At 39.7% G+C, this 12,190-nt stretch overlaps 1 protein-coding gene across 4 annotated transcripts in view; it reads left to right on the top strand.

Moving 5' to 3' along the window:
* PNPLA4 (patatin like phospholipase domain containing 4) overlaps positions 1 to 12,190 on the top strand; it is a 47,353-nt gene that overhangs the window by 9,748 nt on the left and 25,415 nt on the right. For 3 of the 4 annotated variants that reach the window (XM_019525346.1, XM_019525347.1, XM_019525348.1), the window contains 3 exons: positions 5,503 to 5,687; positions 10,497 to 10,591; positions 10,775 to 10,910. In XM_019525346.1, coding sequence (XP_019380891.1) covers positions 5,503 to 5,687; positions 10,497 to 10,591; positions 10,775 to 10,910 — 416 coding nt within the window. Of the gene's footprint in view, positions 1 to 5,502; positions 5,688 to 8,347; positions 10,245 to 10,496; positions 10,592 to 10,774; positions 10,911 to 12,190 lie in introns of those variants that run through there. The other variant, XM_019525349.1, reaches the window with a different exon arrangement.

Genomic DNA, 12,190 nt, shown 5'->3' with positions numbered 1-12,190 from the left:
CCGGAAAAGGGGGGGGGGGCTATGGTTCAGGAGTGCGGGGCATTGGCAGTGCCAGGAGGCTGCCAATGGAGGCTGGTCTGGAGTGAGGGGTGCACCTTCCCTCCCCTCATCCCCCCCCCATGTCCTCTTTTTCTTTGGAACTGTAAATATGGTAATCCTAATAAGTAATATAATATAATATAATTTACTGTTATAATTAATTGGCCCCATTCTGCCCCTTTTTAAATTCTAAATTAATTTTTCAATTATGGCATTTTTACAATTAAATTGATTCCATTAGTAGTATTTTCATAGTTTCTTGGGATGGAGGAGATGTGGGGATGATTCTGAAGAAGTTGGACAACAAATGTTTATTCTGTCATTCTGAGCCTATTTAACATGTGTGGTAGCACCTAATGTTTGGGAAATGAAGCCTGAAATCTCTTTGGCCCCAAGCCAGAGCTCAGTGAAATCAAGGAAATCTGACATAAGTAGGCTTTGAATCCATTTCTCTATATTTAGTGTAGTCTATCCTTTTGGGATTTTCTGTTTTTAATGAGAAACTAGAAGCAGAGTCTCAGATGACGACTGCTACTTGATTTCTTGATGCTAATTTAATTGATAGATTTTTACAATCCTTGGAAAGTTATGAACTTACTCGTAGTGGGGCTTGTACATTTATATCCCTTCCTTTCACAGCCTTACTCAAGATAAATTCTAAATTAAAATGGAAAATAATTTGTGCAGCAGACAGTACCTAATAATCAATGTGCTAATATTAAACATTTGCCTTTAGCAATATCTGCTACACTTAATAATGATTCTTTTTATATATTTTTATTCATAAAGTCTGTATTGTTTCTTGCTTTACATTTTAAGTTATTAAAATTGGCTAAAAAAGCAATTGGGTAAGTTATTTTTTCCCCAGGTTGTAAGGAATTTTATTAATCAAGTCTTATATATGGTAGAACCCAATCTATCTGGGTGGTTTGCAACTTGCTTAATTCACAGCAGGTTGCCAAATTAAGGATGAGCTATTCAGTTGTTTGATGTAGCTTTTACTACAAAGCACTTTTACTGCAGTATCTCCGATCAGTTGGAACTCTTCAGGAGTCTAATATAGGTGATGGGAGGAGCAGTGCCTTTTGAAATAAAAGCCTCAACAAAGACCTAGAGCCTCTGTTGTTCCACACGCTCATTTGTTGTGGCTCTGTATATCCTTATTAACTTCAGAAACCCTTCATCTCCACAACAGAATAAGGAACCTAATCCTACAAAGCATATGGGCTGTACTGTATCTGTGTAACAGCACTGCCTAAAATCCCTAACGCAGATCAAATCCTTGTGCTAACTGCGCTAATGGTGCTCTGTGCTGTGAATGAATGTTCTAGGAATTAGAAAGAAGTTCTAACCAATTTTTTTTTTCTGAAGGTGAAAACTAAACATTCAATAATCAATCTTGACACCTTTTCTTTCCCTAAGAATGAGTTAGTAGACCCATAGGAGTTTTGCTATTGACTTCATTAAGGTAGGATTTCATTTCCTGTATGAAAACAAGCAGGGCATTTAAGTTGAAATAGTGGGAATTGGGGCAGGAGATGGCGGGATATGAAAACTTTGCTATGTCTTTTATTGAAGAGCTGTTCTGATAGTTACTATCAGGATTCAGCTTTCCAGATACTCAGACTTATATTCTCATCCTTTACAGAGTTGTTCGCTTGTTCCTACTGGGCACATCTGCACGAGATGTTTACTGCACAGTTGCCTAATTAACTGCGCAGTAATTGTATCAACATCTGTGCATGCACTCCTATTAGGACGCACAAAACTAATAAACTCTGCAGTGGGGTAGGACTTGTAAATGCAAATTCTACCCTGCTGTAAAGGGGTGGGGGGGTTGTGCACAGCAGCAAATGTTAATTCCTCCCTCCCTGTCCCACTGGCAGGGCCTAAGCTGGTTCTGCCAGGCCCTGTAGGGCCCACCGGCTGGCTAGGGCATGAGAGTGCTTCAGTGCGGGGGCTGCCTGTCAGCTAGCATTGCACTGAAGCACCCTCGTGCCCCAACCGGCTCCTCCGGAGCAGCCCCAGCTGGTGAAGGGGGTCAGCCTGCCAGCTCAGGGCTGCTCCAAGCAGGCTCAGTGTGCTGTGCTCTGGGCATACATGTAAACCACATGCCTGGGAGCTTCTCAGGAGCAATAAACCGCAGTTTATTGTTACCTGTTAATACCACATATAGATATGCCCACTGATTTCTACCTTACTTCATCTTGAAGGAACCTTTTTTTCTTTTCTTTTTTAAAGTAGACTTTCACAAATTAGACCATTATACTGTATTACATAGAAGACTTCAAGGGTACTGGACAGACTTCTCTGTATGGTTTAACGGAGTCAATGAAAGCACGCATGGGAGTTTTATTTCTAAATTTTCATTGTGCAAACATAGCCATAACTTGGGTTTGGTTTCTTGTTTCCCACAAATTCTGACAGTAGGCTCAGCCCTATAACAAATTTCAGATTTGCTCCATTTAAGATGCTTGATCTCTAACAAAACACAAACTAGAGTAGCCTAGGTGCCATCTGCTAAGCTTTCTCCTTGAGGTAATCAAAGACTTGTTAAAAATATATACATATGGGGTTAAGTACATTGCCATAAATAGGTTTATTGAAAGAGGACCTGGGGACTACAGTGGACAGTAAGCTGGATATGAGCTAAGTGTGTTCTTGTTGTCATGGTCTTGGGGACAGACGGTCAAAAAGCTGGAGCCTGAATTGATTCAATATTTGCAGGTTAGTCTAACCTGCCTAGCTTGAACCAATTTGGAAGTGAACATTACATCATTCATGAAATTCAAGCACATTCCTGAAGTGCCTCAGGCCAGAAGCTGGGGGGTGCTAGAGCAGGCCCTTGACGGCAGGAAAGCAGGGGGAACAGGGGGCATGGCCAAGCCTCAGCAGTAGCCTAGCGTAAACTGGCCGGAAGGGGTTTTCCCACTAGCAGGGAACTGAGCTGGGATTTGCCTGGCACTCCCCCCTCACTGCTGCAGCAGCAGGACATAGCTCCAGAGGCAGAGGGGAGAGGGTTATTCCCCCCTCTGTCCCCAAGAGACTAGTGGGATCTGCCCAGCACAACTGCTGACGCTCACTCCATGTGCAGGGCAGGCAGCGGGATAAGCCCACTCCTACCCCTTCTGCCAGATGCTAGAGAGAGGGGGGAATAATGCTTTTCCCTACCCCCTGCCCAAGGGTTCCTGCTATCCGGTGTCTGGCCGTGCCTCCCCCCTCGGCCATTGCAGCGTCAAGGCAGCAGGGCTCTGGATGGGGGCAGCAGCCCCTCTTATAGTGTTGGGGGGCTCAAGCCCCTTCCTGGTGGGTGAGGGGGTGCACACTGTGGGGTGGGCAGAGTTGCAGTGGTGGTGCTAGGGGAGGCATCTAGCCCTGCAGTGCAGCTCCCCCACTGGGAAGGGGCTTGTACTCCCTGACACTATGATGGGCTGCTGCCCCCATCAAGGGCCCTGTCCCCTCATTAGGGCCCTTATTCCACCAGTTGTCCTGCGCAAGGAGTGAGCAGTGGTGGTCAGGACTGGCAGACCTGGCTGCGGTTCTCCAGTGACAGTGGGGAAGAGAAAGGAATAATCCCTCTGTCTCAGGGGCCCTACCAGCCCACCACTGGAGCAGCAGTGGGGGAGGGCCTGGCAGAACCAGCTTGAGTCCTTGTCAGTGGGACAGGGAGGGAGGAATTAATCCCTTCTCTTGCCAGACCCCATGCCCTGCTTGTTTCTGCTGGGCTGAGGAGCAGACAGGCAGGGTCAGGCCTGCTCCACTGGAGCAGAGAGCCCAGCCCAGAGAGCATGCCTGGATGCTGGGGGACTCTGGTTTAAGTTGAACCAGGAAGGGGTCTGGGACAGATATTACATGAACCAGCTAGGCAGTTTCAGCCATTCTGAAACTGGTTTATGTGCATCTGAACATCTGTTCTGTTTTAGGTTTAAACCAGTTTCTGATCACTTAAACCAGTTTATGTGTAATTTCTGTCCCTAACCAAGAAGGCTACCTTCATACTAGGCTGCATTAGTAGGAGCATTGCCAGCAGATTAAAGTTAGTAACTATTTCCTTCTATTCTGTACTGGTGAGGCTACGTCAGTACTGTGTCCAGTTTGGGCCCCCTGCTACAGAAAGGTTGTGGACAAGTTGGATAGAGTCCAACAGAGGACAGTGAAAATGGTGAGGGGGCTGAGGTATGACTTATGAGGAGAGGCTGAGGGAACTGGGCTTATTTATTCTGCAGACTAGAAGACTGAGGGGGATTTAATAGCAGCCTCTAACTACGTGAAGGTTGGTTCAAAAGAGGGATGGAGCTAAACTGAAATAAAATTAATATGAGAGATCCTGCTTTACCATCATTCCACTAACTTGCTTGGTTAGCCTCATTAGACTCAAGGCATCTCTTGGAAGATGCCAGCTCTTATTTCTCATTTTTTTACTATGGAAATAGAGCAATTGTTGTGTTGCAGAGAGCTTAGACTAGGACAGATCAGCATGCTTTTGACACTATGTACTCCTCTTTGAAATCTCTTTAACTTGTTAATCATGCATGGGTGTTTGCATACCTAACAGTGCTGATATTGCCCAGCACTGCAGCACCTTTGAAATGAATTCCTGGCATCCCAGGGTACCACAACACACTGGTTGAGGATTTCTGCCCTAACTGCACATAAATTCAAGGTAGTGTAATATTTGCCCATGAGAAGAAAGCTAAAAACGTAGCTTCCACAAATTTTGTTTAAAAAAAATTAATCTAAAACTAATAACTCCTTTAGAATATGTACAGTGGCTTGCATTTACGTATCTACAATTCTTTCTCTTGCTTTTGCTTTTTCATAGAAGTATCTATAGCTGTTATGTTCTTTCTCTTAAAAACAAATGACTTTTGTACAAATTTCTCAGAATTGTTGGATACTGACATTAACATTTTTAAGTTGTATCAGTTCTAATAATGAAATACTTTTTTTTCTCACTAGTACTATTTTAGGTTCAACACTGGGAAATATATAGTAAATTTCAACATTTGTAATTAATTTTGCTCCAGGTTTGTGCCTAAGATGGTTTAGAAATTGTATCTATGCTTCATATAGTTCTGGAAAATGCCCAGAATCATTGTTTCTGTGGTGCATATGTTTGCATCTATTAAGTTTTCTGTGGATGGGAAGTAAAATATGGCAAAATGTCTCTCCTGGCTACACAATATTAAGCCTTTTTAAATTAAGAATATAAGAAAGTTTACTTAAACCAATGTTCTACAGACGAAATATATTTCCAGGTAGAACAACAGGAATAAAATGATGTGCAACTCAGGTAACCATTTTTAAACACAGGTGCTCTGAGGCTTAGAGCTTTTGAACAGCTACAACTTCTATTTGTCCTTTAATTAAGCCATTTTTCTTGGGGTTTCTTATGCAGGTATTATGCAGAAAAAGTAAATACTTAATTGATCTGTTCCCAATTGCAAATTTTTATTTCCACAGAAAAAATGAAACATCTCAATCTATCATTTGCAGCTTGTGGGTTTCTGGGTATATACCACTTGGGGGCAGCAGCTGCTTTTTACAGGCATGGTGAGAAGTTACTGAAGGTTGTGAAGGCTTTTGCAGGAGCTTCTGCAGGATCACTGGCTGCCACAGTTCTGTTAACAGCACCGGAAAAAATAGAGGTAACTGATAGATTTAGGACATCTTTATATTTACTGGTACCTTTCAGTTTTCTTGTAGGAGCAGTTTTTAAAACCCTTTGCTTTCCTTAACAAATGTGTGCATGTGTATTCTGTATGCAACTTGTGAAACGTTTACAGCAAAATATGCACTTGCTTGAATGTAATACTGTTTAAAGTTGTGTATGAATGGATGTTTGTTGAAGTCTGTAACGATATAACTATACCTTAAACATGTGTACGTGCTCCCTTCTAGTTGAGAGTTTATGAGGATAGAAAAGATATGGACACTTGATTTTTTTTTTTTTTTTTTTTTATGATAACTTAGTTTGCTTTAAAAAGGAGTAGTCACTTTTTTTTTTCTTAAGGCTAATTGCTGTTACTAAATATTGTAAGTATATATTCCCACTTGTTTTTAAAGAGGAGGTACAAGGAATATAAACCATACCAGTCAAATAAGGGAAGGAACATGTACATCTGTAAGCATTGATAATACCCTCTTTTCCAAGCTGTAGGACTCAGAGCTATTATCTCTAATGTATCTGATTAGCAGGGATCCTGTTTTTTCCTGATTTAAAAAAAAAATCCCCAATTTTCAGATATAAAAAGTAACCCAAAATCCACATTTTTTCCATGATTAAAATGAAACACCACTTTATATATATAAGTGGCATTTTATTTTAATCATGGAAAAATGTGGATTTTAGGTTACCTTTTATATCTGAAAATTGGATCACTGCTGATTAAAGAATCAGACAGCAGAGTTGTGTGGTGCTGTACCTCCTTCATGTTCCATGCATGTCTTATCCCCAGATACACTCGTGGTTTAGACTTGGATTAGAAACATAAACAACTGGTACAGGAAACAGTACAGCTGCCTTTCCCAGCTTTTCCCTGGTAAAAATTCCTCTCCTCAGAAGCAGTTCTTCACCACCCGCTTGGCTTGTTTAGAACCACTTTACACTTCCTTCTGTGGCCCAAAGTTGACCTAGTAAACAAAGGGCATTGAACATACTAATGTAAATATGATACTAAACATTTGGCAAAATTATACCAGATTTATGTATTATGGCATACATAAGGGCCCAGGAGGTCCTTCTAATTGTGTTCCTAAATAATCTTTCACTGGGGTGCATTTCTTTAAGTGATTTAAAATTTCTTGTGTTTTAGTATTCATTTTAGTAATCTGATAAAAATTAAAGACCCTGTAATGGTTCATAATTTGCCTAAAGTGATTTTTTTTCTATGTTAAAACAAAGTTAAGTTCAGCTAAATAAAAGGTCAAATGGGTTATTTTATTGAATTGGAGGGAGGGAGATGATGCTCATGGTAAGCATGCTATACAGGTCACTTTTCCTCTTAGAGGCTTAATCCAAAAATTTTTAGGCTTTGGGTACATTTTTTGAGTCCTATATTTGAATCTGACTAGTTTTTCAGGTTAGAATAGAAGCCAAACAAATACTTTGACATTTGCAGTTTGTAAAGGGATTTCATTCCTCATGAATTTTTTAAACTTCACAGAAGCATCTGGCTTCTTGCTTTCTACTACATACGTTAGCTCACTAGCTTTTACCAACCCAGGGTAGCATTTCTGCTTCCCCTGATTTTTTTGGAAATGGTTGGTTGGTTGTTTTTTGTTTGTTTGTTTCTTCCAGTCCTATTTTTATAAGGACTTTTCCACATAATGCAGTTTTGGTTTTTACTCTTCTGTTCAAGTATGGTGCACATTACAATAAGTCTGACTTCTGATTCATGACATCTTGAAAACAAAGAGATCATTATGTAAACTAGGGCAAGGGGGGGCAACCTGGAGCATGCATGCCACAAGTGGCATACGCAGTATTTTTGTGTGGTGCACTGCAGATCAGGGAGGAGGCAGGCAGCACAACAGCAGATAGGACATGGGGAAGGAAGTCGAACAGTGGATCAGGCAAGGGAAGGAGATTTGGAGTGGCACTTGGGGAGGGCATGGGGCTTAATTTGTGGCATGCCTGACAAAAAAGGTCGGTCTTGCTTAACTAGTTGAACTTTCTTCATTCCTTTTTCTTAATTAACCTTTTAGACATTCTGTTTCAGTTGCACAGAAAATTATGGGAGCTCTCCAAGGAACAAAATTCTTCATTCCCATGGATGTCAACCAAAAATACATTTTATCCACTAGGATAGATTATTTCATTGAATTATTAAAATGATGTTGAAATTTCTATTAACCTTTTTGTTCTTAACACTACAAAAAAAAGTGTGTGTGTGGGGGGGGCGGGGGGGAGGTTGAAGGAAGGCTCTTTGAACAAAGAATGTTCTAAACTACTGGTGCCCAACTTTTTTATGGGCCAGATGAGCAGTGCCAGGTCCATCTCTGGGCTGGATCCAGCCAGAGGGCTTAATCCAGTAGCCGCGGCTGGTGCAGTGGGAGCTGGACCAGGCTACAGGAGGGGGAGGGAACAGGTGGCCTAGCACAGAGGGAAGGAAGAAGGAAACCTGTATGGCTTTGTGACTCTAAAGAGTGAGGCTGAGAGTAAAGAAAGCTGTAATTGCATAACTTTTTAGTATGAGATTTTTCAAATAGCATTTTCAGAAGACTTGGGATCCTGAGTTTTTGCTGAAAGTGGAACTTAGAGGTCTTGGAGCCAGATTTTACAAAGGTACTCAGACATGTAAAGGTGCCAGTAGGCGCTTAGATATTTTACAAAAACAAAACAAAAAAGTGGATTGAGCACTTAACCCTTCTTCATTTCTTTAGCTACTCTTGAAACATTTTCTACATTTTGCCCAAGTCGTTTAAAAAAAGGAACTTTAAGCTTCCAAGCCATGAAGGAACTTTTGAACATTTTAATTGATATCTTGTTAGTGTGACTCTAAGTTGTTGAGAGAGAAAACTATCTATTTTGGAGGCAAAACTGATATATTCGTCTTATGAATAGACTATGCCATGTAGCAAAGGAGTTCACAGTAATTAATAAACTTGCATACACACTTGAAAGGAACAGGATTTGGAATTGGCAGTGGGTCTTTAGGGCCCAAATTCAACTTCAGCCTGCATTCCTGGTTTCCATCTAATGATGGTTTGAACCACAGCCAAAATAATTAGTTTCAGTTAAAATATAGTTAATTTATCAGTGGCACAAAAACATTTGCCTCATTTGGCTTGAATTGATAGCTTTGTTTGCAATCTATACAATGTGCACATGTAGACTGAAGTGCCTGCTCTCGCTTAACTAGTAAATGATTGCACTGAGTGAAGTTTAAAACATGAGTGGAACAGACTACCAGTGCCCCAAAAATTCAAACAAATGCTACTGTGGATAGGATACTTCTCTTTTCAGGGCTTAGAATCTTTTGCCACTTCTGAGAATTAACTTTATTTTCATTAATAAAAAAATGAACAAACTTTGTAACCCAGTGACTGGTTTGCTCCCAACACATTTAATATTTAATCATGCAGGAAGTCAATAATCAAGAAATATTGAACTATTTCTAGATGTATGACCTAAACATTTAAAAGAATTCAAATTCAGTGTCTCTTAAATCAGTTTTATGAAAGTGTAAAACTGAACTGTAAGTACTTCAAATCATTGAAATAAATGTAGATCTCTTCACAAATTTCTATGAAGATATAGGTATGAATACAGCATTTCTAACATTTATTCAGAGTCATGAGTTGGAACTTCAAAAAACACTATAAGGACTAATAAATGATGGGTTCCTTTTATTTGCCTTCTGGTTTTTGATACTTCAGGTTTTACATGATCAAGCTTTTCTCTGTAACCAGGAAGACTAAAAAGAAAAAAACTGCAAACTTAGATTGTAATGGAATGGAATCTTAAAATATTAAGTAACACAAGGTTTGGAATGAAATTGAGACTTAACAATCTTGTGAATACTTGCAAGTAAATGTAACTTTTGTTAAGTGATCACAAAAAATACCTTTCCCATACACAAAGTAATTGCATTCAGCTGCCTTAGGGATCTGGTCCTTAGTATTTGCATAGTTGAAATTTAAATTATTCAAGTGTTTTTTTTAAAGTATGATTGTTGCGGAAACCTGAAGGGTAGGTAGGATAGGCTCTGATTAGCCTTTTGTGGGTCACATACAATATAACCTTTTATACACTGCTGTAAATCTCTCTTATCCACATTCAAATATACCTGTACTGCTTATCGTCTTTAGTAAGAGCATATATTTTTAGTTATGTGCTTTTTATTAGCGAGGAAAGAATCTTTAAATTTTTCTTTTATACCTGCTGATTTTACTTTGTATATTTGATTTATATAGTATGTGTGTGTTTAAAGTTTGTCACATCCATATTTAGCATTTAATTTGTACTTAGGATAAGAGAACACTATTTGCTTGAAATCAGATCTAAAAGCTAACTTTTACAGCATCAAGTTTTGATTACTTCTAAATTCACGGTGTAACAGGTGGCATTCATAGAACAATAGGCTTCAAATTCTCATAGTTCCTAATAAGCAAAATACCTGTGGGATTTCTTCACTTTAAATGGGAACGAGTTATACCTACATAAATTCCTGTTTAAACAGTTCCCATATAATAAACACAAGGTGAGTTGCAGTTCTGTGGAGAAATAACTCGTTAATCTTAAGCACATCTGCTTTGTTGATAATGGCACATAAGCAAATGTTGACTTCATCTGTTGCCTTTTAACTCTTTTAAAATAAAATATTTTTTAACCATTAATTTGTTATCTAAATGTTAGTTGCTTTAATCCATAACTTTCTAACTTTTGGTGTAATGTAGTTGCATGTGCCTTTCACAACTACAGTATTTTTAATATCAAACACTTTAATTTTCAGGATTGTAAGGAATTTACCTATAATTTTGCAGAAGAAACTAGAAAATTGGACTTTGGTGCAGTAACGCCAGGTTATGATTTCATGAAAAGACTTAGGTACCTATCTTAATGTTTTTTTCTTAAGTTTTACTTTAATGTTTAATTTAATGAATGAAAATAGAGAGTATGGAAAGCTTTTTGTGCCATGGATATCTCAGCATTCTTTCCTTCTCCCCTCAAATATTTATAAGCTAGTTAATAATTAATGATGAATAATGTTTATCATTTTCTTTACTTTAGGGGAGGTATAGAGTCTATTCTTCCTTGTGATGCTCATGAGATAGCTGGGAATCGTCTCTATGTATCAGTCACCAACACTAAAAATGGAGAAAATTACTTGGTTTCAAATTTTGCCTCTAGGGAGGATCTCATTAAGGTAACAAAGCTGCCCAGCATATCTGTAAATGAAAATATATGACTGTCTCCAAAGCCTAGGGTGTATTTTATTAACTCTGCTAAATCCTATGCTTACTCCCTCAAGTAATCCCATTGACTCTGCTGGAACTGCCTACATAAATAAGGCAAGCAAATTTTTGCCTTTCCTTTCCACAAACTCTGCTAAAAAGGATTCCTTAAATGTATACATTGCCCTACGCTTCTTCCACAATGCTTCTTTATCACTTTCTGTTTTTTAGAAGAGCACTGTAAAACCATAAAATGCAATAACCAGTGGTTTTGGTAGATCAAAATAGTAACCTTGTTTACCAGATTTGCTCACTGTTTATATGTTTTGATATTGTATTTTATCCTTTTTACAATAAGCAGTAAAGGAAGAGACTGAAGGATCGATTTAAAGTACATAAGCATATATCCATCTAAATAACACTTGATCTATATATTTCATTCAGATACTAAGCCTTTGCATAGTGTGGTGATAAGCATAATACACTTGTGTAGAAGCCTATAAAGCCCTAAATGATCCTGGTCTTGTATACATAAAGGACTATGTCCTTCCTTATCTCCCATCAATTTTTTTAAGGTCAGCTAAAAGCAGTGATGTACCATCTATGCACCAGTTTTAAGAAAAACATGCAGAGTGGTGTTTTTGGTAGTTGCTCTTCAGCTCCAGAATTCCCTCTGTGAGGCTTGTCAGAGCTCCAGCCTTGGTGTTTTACAGGAGTGATGGAAAAACGTTCTGTTTGGGCGAGCCAGATTTAGTTTGGAGGCATTATTTGGAGGGTAGTTTTTTCATCATATTATCTTTTTAATACTCTTTCTGGTTTTTTTGCACACACGCCAGTTGCTCTTCAGAAATGATGGTAGTAGGGGGTGGGCAGGGATGGAGCGCTGCCACCCAGCACCCTGTGCCGCCACTGCCTCCCAGGAGCGGGGGTGGGGAGGCCTGCCCTGCCTTCCCTTTTCTTCCCCTCGGCCAGCACCCTGTGCTGCTGCCACCTCCAAGGAGAAGGGCCAGGGGGTGGGTGAGGCCAGCAGTGCTGGCTTGGCCCCGCTGCTCTATCCCCACCATCATGGCAGTGCACTGCCACCACTGCCTCGTGTCTAGAAAGCTCTTGGAGCACTCTGGCTGTTTCAATAACCAATCAGTGCTCCAAGAGTGTTATAGGTGAACAGACAGAAAGACTCTGTGTGTGTGTGTGTGTGTGTGTGTGTGTGTGTGTGTGTGTGTGTGTGTGTGTGTGGGTGTGTGTGTGTGTG

The sequence above is a fragment of the Gavialis gangeticus genome, unplaced genomic scaffold, assembly GCF_001723915.1.
Source record: "Gavialis gangeticus isolate Ggan-Ray unplaced genomic scaffold, GavGan_comp1, whole genome shotgun sequence".
Lineage (NCBI taxonomy): Eukaryota > Metazoa > Chordata > Crocodylia > Gavialidae > Gavialis > Gavialis gangeticus.
Note: the sequence above shows the minus strand (reverse complement) of the source record. Positions and strands in the feature narration are given on the sequence as shown.